The sequence below is a fragment of the Chelonoidis abingdonii genome, chromosome 2 (assembly GCF_003597395.2).
Source record: "Chelonoidis abingdonii isolate Lonesome George chromosome 2, CheloAbing_2.0, whole genome shotgun sequence".
Lineage (NCBI taxonomy): Eukaryota > Metazoa > Chordata > Testudines > Testudinidae > Chelonoidis > Chelonoidis abingdonii.
Genome location: NC_133770.1, coordinates 224,010,299 through 224,029,332, shown reverse-complemented (window position 1 = coordinate 224,029,332; position 19,034 = coordinate 224,010,299). Strand labels below are relative to the sequence as shown.

At 39.5% G+C, this 19,034-nt stretch overlaps 1 protein-coding gene across 2 annotated transcripts in view; it reads right to left on the bottom strand.

Moving 5' to 3' along the window:
• Positions 1 to 17,019, bottom strand: part of ASXL3 (ASXL transcriptional regulator 3) — a 160,256-nt gene extending 143,237 nt beyond the window's left edge. For both annotated transcript variants that reach the window (XM_075062985.1, XM_032802735.2), the window contains exon 1: positions 16,670 to 17,019. Coding sequence is in view for 1 of the 2 variants with exons in the window: in XM_032802735.2 (XP_032658626.1) it covers positions 16,670 to 16,723 (54 nt within the window). In the remaining variant the exon portion in view is untranslated. The remainder of the gene's footprint in view (positions 1 to 16,669) is intronic.
• Between the last annotated feature and the right edge of the window lie 2,015 nt (positions 17,020 to 19,034).

Genomic DNA, 19,034 nt, shown 5'->3' with positions numbered 1-19,034 from the left:
ATACAATATACAATGGAACAGCACAACTGTTTTATTCCTTTAAATTGCAGAGGCTGTGGCGAGTAACGTTTTTTGTCATAATGAGTAAAATCAACCCTCAGGCTAGTAGGTAGAGGGTACATTTCCCATTTTATTACTTAGTAAGACAAGGTAAGTAAGTATCTAAATGAATAAGATCCTGAACCAGAATTAGGATGAGTTATCACAGACCCCGGCACATCCCACTGACTATAACAGGATTTTGCATACGCAGAGGGTCCATGCTACCAGATTGCTTTGCAAGATCAGGGTCAAAGGCAAATATCTTGATGAACACTGAGTTTTGTTTCCATTTCTACTAGAGCATGAGCTCTAATACTATTCCAGAGAGACTCCTTTAGCTCCAGTGATAGAGGGCTATGAGTTTAGAGTTTTAAGATGGGAGTTCTAGTCTGTGACATATGCATGCGGTTAGCTGACAAACATGGGTGCTATGCAGTTTGTGGCTATGAATCATTACACTGGGATGAAGCTCTGCTGTGGAGAGAGCAAAGAGAAAAAGATAGCCCTCCTACCCCACCACTATATCAAAGATTGGTTAAAAACTGCCCTGAATTCATGGCCATGATCTTTAACTGCATCCATAAGGGACGTGAATGCCTCTTTGGCGCATACATCCTGTACAAGGGGAGAAAGCGACCATGCTTAGGTGACTGAGACTGTTCCTTTCCACCCCAACAGTTTGTGTCCTGCATCAGCTTGCCTGTATTTTATGCTGTATATTGTTTCCCCTCTGTTATCAAAAGAAACACTATGAACAAATTAAGAACATTAGAACAGCTATACTGAGTCAGACCAAAAGTCCATCTAGTCCAGTATCCTGTCTTCTGACCGTGGCCAATTCCAGGTGCCCCAGAGGGAATGAACAGAACTGGTAATCATCAAGTGATCCATCCCGTCGCCCATTCGCAGCTTCTGGCAAAGAGGCTAGGGACACCATCCCTGCCATCCTGGCTAATAGCACTGATAGATCTATCCTCTATGAGCTTATCTAGTTCTTTTTTGAACCCTGTTGTAGTCTTGGCCTTCTCAATATTGTCTGGCAAGGAGTTCCACAGGCTGACTGTGCATTGTGTGAAGATATACTTCCTTTTGTTTGTTTTAAACCTGCTGCTTATTATTTTTATTTGGTGATCTCTAGTACTTGTGTTATGAGAAGTAGTAAACAACACTTCTTTATTTACTTTCTCCACACCAGTCATGAGTTTATAGACCTCTATCATATCCCCACTTTGTCGTCTCTTTTCCAAGGTGAAAAGTCCCAGTCTTATTAATCACTCCTCATTCAGAATCCATTCCATATCCCTAATCATTTTTGTTGCCCTTTTCTGAACCTTTTCCAATTCCAATATATCTTTTTTGAGATGGGGCCGACCACATCTGCACCCAGTATTCAAGATGTGGATGTACCATGGATTTATATAGAAGCAATATGATATTTTTTGTCTTATTATTTACCCCTTTCTTAATGATTCCCAACATTCTGTTCACTTTTTTGACTGCCACTGCACATTGAGTGGATGTTTTCAGAGAACTATCCACGACTCCAAGATCTCTTTCTTGAGTGGTAACAGCTAATTTAGACCCCGTTGTTTTATATGTATAGTTGGGATTGTGTTTTCCAATGTGCATTTAAACATTGCATTTATCAACAATGAATTTCATCTGCCATTTCGTTGCCCAGTCAGCCAATTTTGTGAGATCCTTTTGCAGATCTTCGCAGGCTGCTTGGGACTTAACACTGATTGCTATGTGAGTGATGGAGAGAAAAAATAGCACATAAAAGTCTAAATATATTCACTTTTTGTATCTGTTATATCACTCTAACGCAAACTAATATAGATTTTTTTTCAGACACTGAAAGGTTTCCTGTACTACTGATGTTTCAACATGGTCAGAATCAAAACACATAAAGAGGGAGTCTTCTGAAGTTGTGTATGTGCACGCATGCACACAAGTGTGCGTTTTTAAAAGCTTCCATCACTTACTTTCCTCAGGTAAATGTAATGTTTAATGAGTACTTTCAAAGTGAGTAACAGAATTCCTACTGGCTACACTCTAAATGTACCAGATTAACAAGAGGAGACAGTTATGCCAGTTTTCTTTCCACTCCTCCCCTACAAGGAATTATCTTGTTAGACGGTGTCCTACAGATATAGACCAAAGATTTCAGAGAGAAAAAATACTAAACAATAACATATAGGATTAAGAATAAAATACGTTTAGAGGTATATACTGCAGCTAAACACGTACTTCCTATCAGCTTTTAAAATACTTTTTCTAGATCAGGGTTATCCATGAAATTAATAAAACAAGCAGATTTTGTGTTGTGACTAATATGGGTATATTGTGAGGCATGAATACAATTAAGGATTTATAGCCATGGTCTGGGCTGATTATAACAAGGTTTTATTTACAAATAATAGGATTGTTACATTATACCACATCTAATAATAATAATAATAATAATATAGAAAAAGGTACTGCGTGACCCTTAACAAATCATGTAGCCTCTCTGTGACTCTGTTCTCCCATCTGTAAAACAGATATAATATTTATCCTCATTGTACAGCATTTTGATGCCTGGATGAAAAGTTTATTTACATTCTCTCAGTCTTTGTAAAGAGATTCCTTATCCTTGTAAGATTTAGTGTTTTCTCTCTTCCTCTCCCATCGCCAGCTACACAGCACAGTTCCCTGTACTGCTGCCTGTCGGCTAACATGAAAAGAAGGGGAGCAAAACTGTGTTGTTACTGATGTAGAGAGTGAACCTTTGTTCATACTTTGGTAGGTTTTATCCTTATAAGGATGACCAAAGCAGTGTGCCTGGAGGGTGGATGGGCTGGGGTGCAACACAGAAGGTCAAGACAAGGAAAACTAAAACCAGGAGGGAAGAAGTGACTTTTCCCCCCACCAAAAAAATAAAGCATCTGAATTCCCCCAACAGGAAAATCCCTCCAAAGAAAAGTGAAATGAAAGCCATCATCTTGTTTTATTCAGGGGGGAATTATTCAATTTTCGAGGGAGCTGATATTACAAATGAAAGGGACTTTGGGGGTTTTCAAGATAACAGAATGTTCAAAACTGACTTGAAATCAATTTGAATTGTGAAATCATATCCCTGTGTTTAGTCAATTCACTGGTGCAATCAAATTATAGCACTTCAAATGCTCCAAAAGTAGACAGGAAAGTCACATTTTTGAATTAGAGAAATATAGCCTTCTCGCGCCACATATATAGAGAGAATTCTTTTGTTAGCTGCCAGTGGGATTTTGCTATCTTTGTTAAATATAAAATGGTTAGTGTCATAACAATGACCAGTCATCACTTTATGACATTTATCTTCATGAGTGAGGACAGGAAGGGCTACTGTGAATTATTCCACCTCTCCTCATGAGATGATTAAAGTCTTAAGAGATTAGTCATCAATACCAGCTGTATATAAAATAAAATACATGACGGTGTGGGATGCTATGATGTTTTAATTGCCATGAGTTGGGGAACAACTTCTTACTTGCAGATGGTACAGCTCTCAGTTACTCATGCAAGGTTCTCAAGCAAGGGAGAATCAGTATTTTGTACCACACCAAACCATGCATATTTTGTTTGAGTCACATATCTTGTTCATTTTTAATTCTAATCTTCCTACTGTCTTCCCCCACCTGGCTTTAAAGTATACTAGTTGTAACAGAAACGGGCTCTACTGGGGTGGAACCTAGGGATGTTCGTATAAAGTTTGGCAAATAACTTGTTGTTTCAAACCTGTTACGAACAAGAGTTTGGCAAGGTATCGATAGATCAGATAGAACACATGATGGTGTGTCTATATAACAGGGAGATGCCCTAAAGGTTTTATTGGGAAGACCTGCATAACTTACAACTTTTCTATTTGAGAACAATCTGACCTAGGGTTGCCAATTTTGGCTGGAGGGATTCCTGGAGGTTTCAGCACATGACAATCTTTAATTAAAGATTCATCTTTAATTCCTGGAGACTCCAGGACAATCCTGGAAGGTTTGCAACCCTAATCTGACCATCCCAAACTGCTGGCAATTAAAGAAAAAACAAAAACTTTCATGGCACCTTATACCAGCAGTTGTTCTGTTTGTTCATTCGTTCATTCTGGGCTGATTGTTGTTTATAATACATACAAAAAGTATGGTATTTTCCCATTCCCACTCTTCCTCATGGCAGACAATGCTTTTGATTACAATTGTGGTGAGTTGTAAGTGCTTGGAATGCATGGGTAATCACAAGGTTGGATTAAAGGGAGTAGATTTGTTTTGTGGGGGTGAATTGCCTGGTTCTTTTGGAGAAGTTCTCCTTCTCTGGTTACTGCTAGACCACACCTATCATTTAATCAGTTTAAAAAACTCAAAATATAATTCTAGGAAATAATTTTTTGCCTTTGGAATACACGAAATGATAAGCATTACCAGTTTTCCACAGGAAGCATATCTTTATCCACACTACCCTCGATAAGGGCTTCAGGAAGCTCAAGCATAAGGTTTTCAAAAATTCTCTGATGTGATCAGTAACTTACACAGATCAGCCATATAACAAGGCAAGATTACTGTGAGGAGGATGTACCATGACAGTATGGTTGAGAGAGACTGCATTGACATAGCTGACAAAGCAAAATCAACAGAGTGGTTTACCAGCTGAACAGAAGTTTCCCTTAGAGATTTAAACTCAATAAAAGCAATCAATCTTCATAGCCAGAACAATTAAATAGGGCCTCATGCCCACAAGGAACAAAGATGAACTCTGACTTCAAGATTACAGAGGTGATAGTGAGACAGAGATAAAGATGTGATCCTTATACCAACAGTTTGTAACCCTAAGCCCAAAATTAAGATGCAGATTTTGTCTACCTATCTGAGTAAAACCTGAAAGCACTCAGGATAGGTCACTAGTTGTTGGCAGCCATGAGCTCCAGACTCAACCTGGAAGGATTACTCTTCACATGGGCCATAAGCCTGCTTCAACTCTAAAATCAGATCAAACAAGAACTCGGCACACACTAATGGGAAAGCTGAGGTGCAATAAATCAGCCTGCATGCCACAAAAACTATGAATCACAAACAAGGTAGATATTTTAATTTATAGAGGAGAGGGCACGTAGGATTTTCTTTTACACCAAGAAGGTTATAGGTACATCATTTTCACACAACTGGGTTTCCTGCTAAACCAAGAGATAAGCTTTATTTTAGGGCTCTCTTAGTTTACTGCCTTATCTCTCAATGTCCTATCTTCATTCTACTTTGAACAGCAATGGCCTTTTTTGTTTTCTGGCAGGTGAAAGCATCAAAGAAAAGCAAACCAGGAAAGGGCAAAACACGTCCATTAGGTAATTAACATATGATTTACTCAATGGCAGATTCATTCTGCCCTACTTGAACTATACATCTGCCTTTTGTGAGGGGAGTTTTATCCTAAAGTAAGTCCTTTTTTGGAACCACAGAGGTAAACTTAGCAGCTCCTACTCTCAGCATAGCACTAGTCTTTTCACATTTTAAGTAAGACTTTTCTGAATGCTTAGTATGAATTTTTATTTTTTTGTAGTCCCAGGAAATCAAGGAATTTCTTTGGTGGATTCAATAATGTGGCCTTCCCTGGATACTACACTGTGACATGGTGCAAGACCTGAGTGTTTTGATGACCTTGAGAAGTTTGCCAGCAGGAGTTACTCCTGGTAGGGCCATCCAAACCATGTAGGTCAAAGGGTAAGGTTCAGATTAAAAGCAGCCCACTGGTCCTACAAGTTGGGGGTTAAACAAGTGAATCAGCTCAGTAACCTGAAAGCCTAGGGGGATATCCAGAAGGAAATAATATCACCAGCTGGCAAAATAGCAACTGCATTCACCAATTTCAACAACATCTGATAAGTTAAAATCTATTAGTTATCAACCAAACTATGACTCTTCAATTTAAAATGTTATTTCCATCTTAACATACAGATGTGAAAGCTGGAAAGTCACCAGAGACAGATGTCTAAATGTCTTTGAAAGCAAATACCTTAGAAAACTATAAGATAGTAAATGAAATACTATATGCCAAAATTTGTCAGAGTTTAACACCTCCTGATCTCTAAAGTTATCCAGGGGGAAAAAAAGATGGAAATACAAAGAACATGTGTTAAGAATAAAGCCAGAACATCTGCCATGGCAAGCGTGCCATTGGGCAGCTGAAAGAACATGCAAAAGGGGCTAAGTGAAAGAATACCTTCATCGAACACTACTCAAAGCAGGAAATCTATGGGACTTAACAACATAGAGAACATACACAGTGTGGCTCAGGATAGATAGGGATAGAGGAGCCTTGCTCAGGCCCTAAGTGACATATGACAGCATGGGAAGGATGATGATTTAAAAATCAACTGCAGTTCACAGGAAAATAATTAACTGTCTTTTATCCTTCAGCTCTATTGGTGTTCTACCACAAAATGAACTCTCTTGCTCAATGGAACAATCTCAGAATATTTTTATTTTAAGGATATGGAATACTATTGTAAAATTGGTATCCTAAAAGAAAAGAAAAGGCCCTTGCCTATTCACAAAAGCTCTGAAAAGAATTCTAACACGCATCAGAGCTATAGAGTCAAAACATTCATTACCAAAATCCCATGCAAGTTACACAGACTCCCCAACAGCCTGCAGTCTTAGTTCCAATGACTGTGGTCGTAGCAAACCATGTTTCCTTAAAAAATCCTGTTAACAGAAAGATGAAAGGTCACTTTGCACAAAGGTTATGGTGCATCAGCACTGGCCTCCAGTGTAGCTATCCAGTTCATCTTCTGTCTATAAGGCAATACAATGCAGTGGCTAGATGAGCCTTTTACCTTCAACTGTTCCAGATATTGTGACCCATAAATACAAACCTATTTGTGGAACATTTCAGCGGTAAGAAAATACATCAGTATTTCTGGTTACTAAACAAAAAACAGCAGTAGTCTCATCCTGCAAAAGAGATTCCAAGACAGGTACACATATAAGCATTGCTTTTCTAGAAGCAACCTGAACAAGATCAGGTGACACCAACTCTGAAAATTCCATTAGTAGAACGGATTGCCTATCATTCAAAGGAGAGGAAAATATTTCATAAGACAAGTGGGTCTTTTCCTTTATTTCTAAAGGGTTGGTTGATTTTCTTTTTTCACTTTTCCAGTGTTCTCTTGGTTGAAATGGATGATAAGGCAAATTATCCTAAAATTACTTGCAATGTGATGTAATAAGAAACAGCAGTTCATTTCCCAGAAAAAAGTTCTAATTACAGTTGTGACATTCCCCTGGTGTTATCTGGACCTGTGATCTACTAGATCACTCCAACCCTTGACTCTGGGAGCCAGCCTTACCCTGCTCTGCTGTGAGAACCCTCACTCCCAGGCTGTTCACACACAGCCTCTAGCACGTAAGCTGCTCCCAGCTATGTGACTGAGCACTTTTGGCCAGCCGCTGCATGGATTCTGCAACTGAATGACACTAGCCAATATCTCCAGTCCCAGACACAGCCCTAGAAACCTTTGTCTTGCAGTGTCCAGTTATGCCCGCTGGACGCTGCAAGCTTATATGAGTTCGTCAATTTAACAAACAAAATTGATATGTACCAGACTTGTTATCCCAAAGGAAGTCTCTGACACACTTCAAACCAAACTCACTGCTTCAGGTAGAATAAACAAACAGATTTATTAACTATAAAGATAGATTTTAAGCGATTATAAGCTAAAGCCCAACAAGTCAGATCTGATCAAATGAAATAAAAGCAAAATACATTGTAAGCTGATCTTAACACTTTCAGTGCCCTTATAAACTTGGATGCTTCTCACCACAGGCTAACTGGTTGCTCTTCAGCCAGACTCTCCCCTTTGATCAGCCCTTCAGTCACTTGGTGGTCGTGTCTGTAGATGGAAGTGAAAGAGAAGGAGAGCATGGCAAATGTCTCTCTCCCTTTTTATCATGTTCTTTCTTCCCTCTTGGCTTTGTTCCTGTGAGGCTGGGCTGGGTTTGTTCCATACATGCCCTGATGAGGTGTGAACTGCCCCTCTGCTCTGGGGGCGTTTTTGCCTGGGCTTGTTTTAAGACATGAGAAGACATTTTGAGCCTCATAACTGTATACATGAAATTACAACCTATAACATTACTAAAACAACAATGCTCAGTGCATCATGAGCCTTCCAAAGATACCCGACACGACAAACTTTACATTGGATACCACACAATCATTTTATAAGGATGAACATGGGGGTGCAGCGTGTTCCCCTGAGGTACAGCGTGTCACAATAGTTTCTACAGAGGACAGGATTCTTTAGTTTGTTGTTTTAATCTCCATACTTCATAATACCAAATACCTGAAGAAAACAAAAAGTTAGTAGGGAAATCTTATTTGAGATTATTGTGTTACCACTTAACTTAAATAAGTAGCTGACAGTCCAATAAAGTGTCTTCCCAAAATTGAGAATTAATTTCTCGCTCTCTTTCCATTTCTCTCCTTCGCTATCATGGAATTTTGGTTTCCTCCTGGGATATTATTTTTTTTTTGTTCCACTTCATACTGTATGCGCACACCTCTGCATCTTTTCCCCCACTGCAGTTCTCCAAGTCCTCTCTGACACTTTTCCCTGGCCCTTTGCCAATATTGCTGCTCCCACACAGAAGAGGCATACTAGTTTGCATTTTAAAGTTCAAGAGATAGGTATGTGGCAGAATATGACGATATAGAAAACTTTAAAAGGGTTTTATAATATGCCTACCACAAATAAATTCTGTATGAATGTGTGTCTAAATGCAGGTTTTTGGAACATTAGTACTTACAGAAGTTTTCTAGACTTCCCAGAGCTCGCTCTCTCTCTCACACACACACACTTACTTCAATATCTGAGTAACTTCAGTCTTTAATGGTACTTCAAGTAATACATAAGGGGTTTCTTAACATGCAAGTTTTAAGAATGCTGAGAAGAGCCGATAGGTGCAGTGTTCTTTTAAATTTAAACTGATAGTTCTCTCTGCATCTGTGACTTTCAGGAGCACTTCCTAATGCACACATCAGGCATCTAACTTCACTTTCCATTACAGGGACATTTATGTAGGTCAGGCCCAAAGTTTAGACAGTAGGGATTTTTTTCTTTTGTTTTGTTTTCCAGATTTAAACATTGGCCTAAAGGGCTTGCAACTCAGGCACTGCAGTACTCTGCTAGTATATGTGAACAACAGTGAAATTAACCAGTTTATTTTCATAGCCCAACTAACCAAAATAAAAACAGAAAACTGTATAGATGGTGAAAAATATTTTTAAATATAACCCAAATATTAATCCTTAAAATGTTAGTAATATAAAGAAACTTGATGGTGGTATATTAGACAGAAGCGGCACCTAAGCAAGGCAGAAAACCTCATGAATAGGTGGACGGGATCTTTGTTCTTTTTCAAACACATCTACTCTATCATTGGACAGTAACTCCAAAATACACTAACTGTAATAGATGCCTGAAGAGAAACAATTAAGAAGATCCATTTTTAGAGAACTAACTAAAGTGAAGAGAAGAAAGCAGCTTGAAGTTTTTTTTTTTCCAAAAAAAATCAGCTCATCAAATGATAAATACATTGGCTCAGATATGTGCTGATCACCTTCCAATCCATACAAAACGTAGCCACTAAAATCTTCTAACCCATTGCTCTATATCACATCCTTTTTTTAACTTGTCCTCTGTCTTATCTTCAACTGCATTACATTTATACCTTGATTTAATCCTCATGCCCTTCACTCTATCCATCTCTACCTATTGTTTGTTCCTCATCACTTATATTGTATCTTGCCCTCGTATTTCACCAGTTATGCTAGTCCCCCAGCCATCCATTTGTTCACTTCTTCCACGTTTCTGTTTTCTTACACACTACTCTTTGTGCAAGGAAAGTCTTCCCAGTACTAACCAGAACAACTTTACAACATCTACCTCAAAACCCTCTTTTGCTATTGACCACTTACATCATGGATGGCTAATATTAGCTTGTTTACTAAAAATATCCAAATGATTCAGAATCATCAAGCTGTTCACAGTTAGCCAATGTTACTTCATCCTCCTTCCCTCATTGATTGTTTTATAAAACACTCACCTGTGCCTCCTTTCAATTTAGGTTTTAACCTTTTCGGGTCAGGGATCACGTCTTAATTTAGAACAATACAGCCCTGATACCTGACTGTGGCCTTTAGGGAATCACACAACACAGATAAAATAAAAAAAAAAAAATAATTTTCTTGCTGCCTTGCTATCAAATAGCAAATATATATATATAATTCTCAGAATGCAACACCTGGGATGGGGGAAGTAGACAATTGCTTATAAAAGTATGTTTATCCTTACATATTGCGAGATGGCATTACTAGATTTTAAGTCAGAAAACTAGAAGAGGAAATGAGATGCCGTATGTAACAGGAAATAGTTTAGCGCATGGGTGTTATCTAAAGGTGACCTGCAAACATAGAAAGTAAATTCCACTGACTTCAGCAATACATATCGATTGAATGCCCTCACTGAAAAGGCAAAGATAGGCATTTAGCATGTAAGGCCAGATCAGACTATGTACAGAGGACCTCCTGGGAGATGCTGAGCAGGCTCCACTTCAAATCACAACCAAGGAAACTGAAAGCACTCAGCATCTTGCAGGATTGCGCCCATGCACAATCCAAATTTGCCCTTTTCCGTTCTTATTGCAGGTCTTTCTGACCTTCAAGTCTATGAGTCTTGGGAATTCACAGACATCTGGCTCCTGATTCTCTACAATACTCCATTGGACCCCATGCTGTGATATCACAACTACTAAGGAAGCTTTCTGGAGCACTGAACCCATCTATAGGGAGCTGAGGCTCTTTCAAGGGCTTTGTGCAGTTTTCCAAGTTACTTTAAAATCATATAACATATTCCCCTTTCCTTCAATATCTATATTCAGAGGTCTGGCACCAGGCTCCAGAGTACCTCATTGGTACCTGAGGCATCACAGTTGATCAAGATAGGCATGTCTTCAGAACATCTCAGAGAAAAAGGTAAGGCTTAGTTGTTTGTAAGATTAATGTCTCTCATTCTAATTAATAGGATCACTGTTCACATATTGGACAAATACATTAAATTTACATCTTATTTGCAAGTCACCTTTTTAAATTTTTTTTTTTTTAGATCTACTAATCTCTAGAATACTCAATACTAACAAAAAGTGGTGCTGCTATGTACATGCAACCACAGAAGGTAAAGAAATAGATGGAAGAGTTGTGCTACCTAACAAGTGCAGCAATTGCTTTGAATAAAAAAAAAGAAATCTGAGAAAGCTCTAGGGCAAATAAATAACATTAAAAAACCCCATAGATCTTCAAAGCAACATTGATTGTGGATCAAAGTGAAAGGCCGTCAAAACCTCCCGAAGCAGCAATATTTCTGCATGTCTAAAAAAGAATGAACTTAGAAGAAAAATGGAAACAACAGTAGGTCTCTGTTAAGCCAACAACAAAGAAACCCTTAGCATAGTAAAACAAAGTCATGTCAAATCCCCATTTTTAGAAATGCATGAACTTCCTTTCATAACATTTTAAACTGTATTTATAGTAACAAGAGTGAAGACTGGAGACAAAAAACAAAGGCATTATTACATGTTACTATTCTGATTTTTGGTCCCATTTGTGAGCTTCAAATATAAAGACATACTGCAATATAATTCCATACCACTGTATGAGCTACTTCAACTACACAATCTCAGTAGAACAGAGGACAAGTGACTGGTAAGCAGATTTTGACAGGCAGCCACATTAAACGTAAACATACAGGCTAACAACCACATCTCGAAAGTAGTTATTTTTTAAAACAGAAAATTCTTTAATTAATTGGCATACAAACTTGCTACTTTTTTTTTTAAGTCTTTTAATTTCAACTATTATGTAGGAACAATAATTTATTCTTAACTAAGACCTGTAGTGCCAGGAAACTACAAAAAAAAAAATACTCAGAACCAAAGCATTAGAACACCCCAGTTCACTCATCCCCTGTACCAAGAAGATTCTGCATAGTGCAGCAAAACAGGCACAATGCTAAGCAATTGGAGCAAACCTCCACATTCATTTAATTATGAATAGGGCTTGGAGGAGGAAAACCAGGCATGCAGAGGGTAATCTAGCAAACATAAGTGATGTGAAAATCTACCAGTTTCAGAATTTTCAGATACTCCCACTTTCAAGTGAAAGTTATAGTTTAAGTATACTTTAGAGCTGCGCTTAGAATAAAGACAAAAAGGACAGTGATGAGGGCAAGTTATTCACAGAAATTCTTTCAAACGGTTCTGGTAAAACACCATCCTTTATAGGCAGATGCTCAATGCCTCATGAAATGTACTGGCCACACCAGTCTTGAGGGTTTACCGGTCTGCAGCATCTGCTCCCTTCAAGCCTATTTTACCTATCTGGGTCATAAGTAAAGCAGTATGCCTGGCAGCCATAACTAACAGCTGAGTGTTGTTCTATGACAACTCCGATCCAGACCACTGAAGGACTGAACCTCAAAAGAACAAACCCCTTCAGTTTAACCTCAAATTTGTGTTGAAACTTTCCAAGTGATCCATTCATTCCCAACAGCCAGGCATTTGTAAATCTACATTCATTTCATTATTTTAGAGTCTTCCTCAATTTTAAAGTGACTGATGAACTCAGAATGTGAAACGACATAGAGACAAAAGTTACCAGAACTGCTGGCTTATGACATCTACTAAAAATATAAACAGCTGATCTACAATCAATTCTTTTGTGATGCACTTGTACTGCGTATGTCTTGTGCAACCAATGAACTTGGAAAATCCAACTCAAGGCACCAAATTAGTATAGAACAGAAGTTAATATTTCAGGACATATAATATTGGTCTTAAGAACACCTAGAACTGAGGAGGCACAAGCTTTTCCATTCAATGGTGTCATTTTCGGTTGCTTTAACTTTTTCAGTCTTTTTAAGCTTTTTCCTGAAATTTGGCAGGTTTGCTCTCTCTGAGCAAACAAACAACTAAGTTTAAAGAATATGAGCCAAAACAGTTCAGTTGTGCTCTCCTCCTCTGTCCTCCCTCCTCCATTTATAAAGTGCAATGTTTTTCTCTCTTCTTAGTGGAGGTGAGGTAGGGTGCTACATATGGAAAGAAGTTAGACCTCAAAGGAACCCTGCCATCCTCCAAAAAATACAGGTCAAGGAATGTCTCCAGGGTTCCTGCCTTATTGATTGCACAGTATAAAACATTTTAATGTGATATAGTGAACAGCTGACTATAGTCGCATTTGTTAGTTTCTTCTTTCATTAAGACTCTATACCAAAAACACTACAAGAATGTCAAGATGACAGACGATTTATTCAAGTATCAAGAAATGATAAATGTAAGGTTGCCTATCAAACTTAAGCCTGATCACTTGGATATACACATTACAAAACGGTCTTATTATAAAATAATTTACTATTTTTTCTGCAGAACTGTTGCCTCTTTCATTGTGCATGCTGAACAAGGAACAAGATAGGGCTGTGTAATGATATGGGTGCAGGGTCCAGATTAACCCTGCTTTAATCTATGTAATTGTTGTATGGGGCATATGAGTCTGAAGTGAGGATGCTAAGGACACCACTATATCCACTTCTACCATGACTAGTGTATAGCTTAGGGCTAAGGAACTAGACTGCAACCCGGGGAATTTGCATTCTTTTTCTGCCTCTTTCAGAGATTTCCTATGCAACCTTGCACAACACATTTAATCTCTTTGTGCTTTGGTTCTGCATAGGTAAAATAATAATTAATAATAATACTTAACTTCACAAGCGTGTTGCAAATGTAAATTGATTTAGCCTTACAAGGCTCTCAGGTACTACAGTGATGAATGTCAAATAAAAGCAAATAAGAGAAAAAACATTTTAGTTAGTTCACAGTTTGGAAAACGTGCAGTACATGAAGCATGGGGCCACACAATGGAGGAACAAAGAGGACAAAGTGAAAAACTCAACAGCTATTTCATTCACTGAGCACTGTCCCCATTCTGTATTGTGTGAGCTAGAGGTACTATGGAAAAAATAGTGCATGAACATACAATTTTGAGACTGTACTGTAATGCATACACATATACAAGGGAGCAGAGTTAAGGTTATCTTACAATCTTAACTTTGTCATTTCATAACTTGGGAGTAATTCACTTTACAAGCTTAACACACTTGTCTTTTTATAGGAAATACAAAAAATGGGTATCAGTACTTATAACTTATTAATTCAACCTTCCTATTGTTAAAAATAAAGAAATTCAGAAGCCATTCAATTGTATAAAACATATATATTGATCTAGCTAGCTCATGAGTGAGTATGTATCAATCACTTCATTCTTTACTTGTCGTTGGAAAGAAATTGATTTAATCAAACCTTGCAGTAATACATTATTGATGTATTCCAAGAAAATGGAATCATAATGAACCATCAGGTCCTTTACACAAAATACTGTAAGTACTCCACAGATTTGGCCTCAATAAAGATCTGCTAGCATGAATCCCTGCACTAGTAGATCCTGATGCATAATCAGGGTCAAAGCACGCAGTCTGTGAATAAGTCCTATAGAAAACAGATTATGGACAAGCTTCTGGATAATTTAGTAACTTTGGGAGGCTGAACAACATTTTGTACAACAGGCAATGTGCTTCATCACCCACTCTTCATATAAAGTGACTACCAGTCCTAGTAGGTTTACACAATCAAGGCTGTTCTGAGTAAGAAAAAGAATGCAACTCAAACAGAGAGAGTTTCCCTATTTATATCAGATCAATCTGTGTTCTAGAAGCTATTGAACTTTTCTACAGAGTTGAGTACACTTTAACAGAGATTTTCCTTGCTCACACAGACCACCTCCTTCCCGCTCATGACGGCTTATATTCCCTGTGGCAGCTACAGCAATTGCTTACATGCAAAACTAATGTTAGGATAGAATTCCAAGTATTTTAAACGTCTTTTAATGAAGTTTAGCAGCTTACAATACAACAAAGCCAGCCACAAGCCACAGTCACAAACAACCATAAAGAGCTATAAAGTTAATGAGTTTGGGAAAAATCTATTCTAGTCATTAGTTTGGGAAAGAGAGTGCCTTCTTAATACTCTTACTCCTTTACCAGGATCCACAGAGTTAAGGAAAGACAATAGTGAGAAAGTAAGAACCTTCGGCCTGGCACATTTCCTGTTTTAGACAGGCATATTTTTCAACTCTAAAAGCGCCTACATCAGACCACCCTTGCTAAAGCTGAACTAACTATAGTAATTTTTTGCCACATGTCCAATGAACCTTATACGTTCAATCAATGCAAGACTCCTATGAGGCACTGGCAGTGACATCTATAGTTAGGACTGCCTCTTATTTTGATATAAATTATGCAGTGGAAGCACTGAAAGGCTGAAATTCCTATGTAATGCTCCATAGTCCCACAAGACACATCCTTTCAAAAAGGACTGTCCTTCACAGCCATTCTAAGACAAAAAATAAATAAAGCAGACATTCACTAGCACCATAAGAAAAGGATCACATTCTTTTGATACTAATTTAATTGTTGAAATAATCAGTAAAATATGAAATTGATATGAATAACCAAAAAAACCCACTCAATATAAACAGCAGCAGATCTTTCTAGCTGTCCTCTTTCTATAACCGCATCTAATCATGAAACAACCCCATCTTCAGGGAAGGCATACGCACTATAGTGTACAACCACACATGCTGTATTGTACACACACACACACTGTGAAATTCCTAGAATGGAGAGAACTCACACAAAAGGGTCCTGAAGCACAAAGTAAATGATGTGTCCTAATACACTTAGTGAACAATAAAACAAAGTCACATAAAACAGATACTGGAGAAAGAAGGCGACAAATAATTCCCCAACCCTCTGGGAACACATTAAGTCTTTAGAGCCAGACAGCTTTCTGAGGGGTGGGATTGATTGCTTGGGCTATTTCTCTACACAGATGGGTGAAGAGGAATCCCTGGATAATTCTCTCTCCTACACACACTAATGGAGTGATGGGAAAGCCTTGGATCTTTCACTTACATATATTTTAAAGTGGGGGAAGGACTTTTCTGGGATATTTGAAACAAATACATGGGAGAAGGAGAAGGGAATTTCTCTCTCACACACATACACACAGGATATTTTTCGACACACACTAAAGAAAGGTGCAGCTATTTCCCCACACATTACCAGGAAAAGGGAGAGCTATGTCTTTCCCACATATACACACTACAAGAGGGGCTACCCTGGTAATTTCACACACACGCATACCAGGGGAAAAGAGGCGCCCCCTGGGGATGAGGGAACTTCACACGCAGTGTGTGTGTGTGGGGAGGGGGTGGATTCCCCTGCTAGCCCCTTAGCCCCTCACACACCCACGTAAAGGGGGGGGGGGACAGCCACTCACACCCGCTACCGCCCGACGAGTCAATCGCTTCGCTCACCCAGCCCTGCACGCTCACTCCAACATCCCCTACTGATTGCAACAAAGCCGGGGGGGAGGGTCTGTACGGGGCTGACCACCCCCTCCACTCGCCGGGGGCTCGCCCGCCCGCCCCCCCGCCCGCATTATGCGAACGCGGCACCTACCAGGCGGGCAGCCTCGGCCCAGGTGCGGTCCTTCTTCTTCCTCTTGTCTTTCATGTTTGCATCTCATTGAGATGGTTCGAGGGGGGAGGGGGGAGGGCGGACTGGAGCGTGTGGGGGAGGGGGGCCCGGAGGGGCTCCACACAGACAAGGCTACACGGGCGCGGAGCTCCGGAGCCCCCGGGGCGGGGGGAGGAGAAGGGGGCTGGGCCGGCTCGGGCTGGGGCTCCTGCAGCAGCACAGCTGACAGCTTGAGGGATGCTCCGCTACTCTGACAACAATGCACTATGACGTCACACAGGGGAATGGCGACCGCACCAAACATCCCAGCCAAGGCGGCCGCCCTCGCGAGGAAACCGCGAGCGAGACCAGAGCGATTCAAAAACCTCGCGAGAGCTGTGAGGGCAGCTGCCCCTGCCCAATGGGGAAGGGGGGGCGCTAAGCCGAGACTACACATCCCAGGCTGCAGTGCGCAGCCAGCCGGCGGAGCGAGCTGTAGCATTGCCCCATGGGAAGTGTAGTCTCCCCTAGGCAGCGGGGCTAGGACCCGCTGCGCGCTGTTGCCAAAATTGCTAGGCAAAGCCGGAAATTTGCGTACGCGTCTGTCAAAGGAGGGGCAGCGCTCGGTTATTATAATGTGTGAGGGGACTGCTAGGCACTATGGCAACGTGGTCATTTATTAGAGCTGGCTTGCTGTGCTTTCAATTATAAAATAAAATGTTTATTTTTAAATCCCACCAAACCTATTAGGGCTATTGCCAAGCAATATATACATTTTAAAGAATCAGAACAGTGTAAGTTACAAAAATTAAAATCTGCATCCACAGCCTCCATCCATGTAGATCCCTGAGATACACTTACATCCACACAGTCTAGCTCTGCTGCACATCCCCACCACAACCATACCTCCATTCTGCCATCCTATGTTCTATCTCCCAATGTATGAACCATCAGCAGTCTCACCACCTCCTCAATCAAATACTGTCTTTCTATTCACCTGCCCTTTACAAGGCAGAGACGATAACATCTCATCTCTTAACCTTGCATAAATCTTCCCACAATAGTTGATACCACAACATTTTCATGTCTTACTCTGTATATATTGCCTCATCCTCTCAATAGCCTAGCAACATCACTATAAATTTATTATTCACTCTACCACTCACACACAGGACTGATATCCACCCTAACCCATCTAAGATACACAGTCCCAAAGTATCTCATACTAAAATAGGCTATAAACAAAAGCCCCTATCCTGCAAAGATTTCCACACAAGCTTAATTCTAAGTATGTGAATAATCCCTTTGAAAACGATGGAACTACTTGCGATGAGGGTTAAACAAATGATTGAGTATCTGCAGAATCAGGGGGACTCACTCCTGGAATTACTAATGATAACCAGTAATGCTCATGGTAGGAAATATGCTCCTGGATTGCTTATTCCACACAGGGGACTGAATGGATAAGCTTAAAGCGTAATACAGTACTTTCCCTTTAGAAACTGAAAAGTAGCTATGATGCTTACCATATACCCATAATGATGTTATATGGACAGTATACATGATAGTAAGGAATAGAAATTGTTTGGAGCATTTTATTTCTGAATTGTCTGGTTTTCAATTTTATTTTTCAAACTACAACATTCTAATGAAATTCATTTTATTGTATGTTCATAACTTTCCAACTTTAACTGTCTTAAAGTTTATATATATATTTTAAAAAGCAAATGAAATTAGACACATCCTTTATATACATTCTCCTAAAAGAATTAACAAGAATTAACCAAGGGCTTGACACATCTTGAGCCCAGTAATGGATACTCTTTCCCCTGGTACTATTACAGATTGTATCTTTTCCAGTTTGTTATTTACCTGTACATGAAGTTCACATACTCCTCTAGTGGGAATAAACTCACCACTGAAGACCACATGTTTTAGCCATATACCTTCACTGTCTGTGGCTTTTCTTTGAGAGTTACTAGCAGTATTTCTACTGTCGGACTGGTGTCCAATTTAAAAATAATAAATGTCCTATTTGTTTTCAGATCGATAGTTCATTCATCTGGTGCTTCAGCAGAGTCCATTACGCCGCTGAGCTAATGGTGCTATCATGATGCCCTTTGTCCACGCTATGCACAGATTGCTGGTACTTGCAAACTCTTTCAAAGTGATGTAATCCATTGTAATTCTTGCATTTTTACATATGGTGGGCATTATCCTAGCTTGCATTGGTTGCCACAGCATGTGCAGTTCCTTGTACTGTTCTTGTTTTACTTTGACTCTAAGCGCCTTTATGCCTCTGATCTCTTCATGCACTTCCCGTACCACCAAATGGCATACACAGCATCCCCTTGCAGCCCAGTATGAC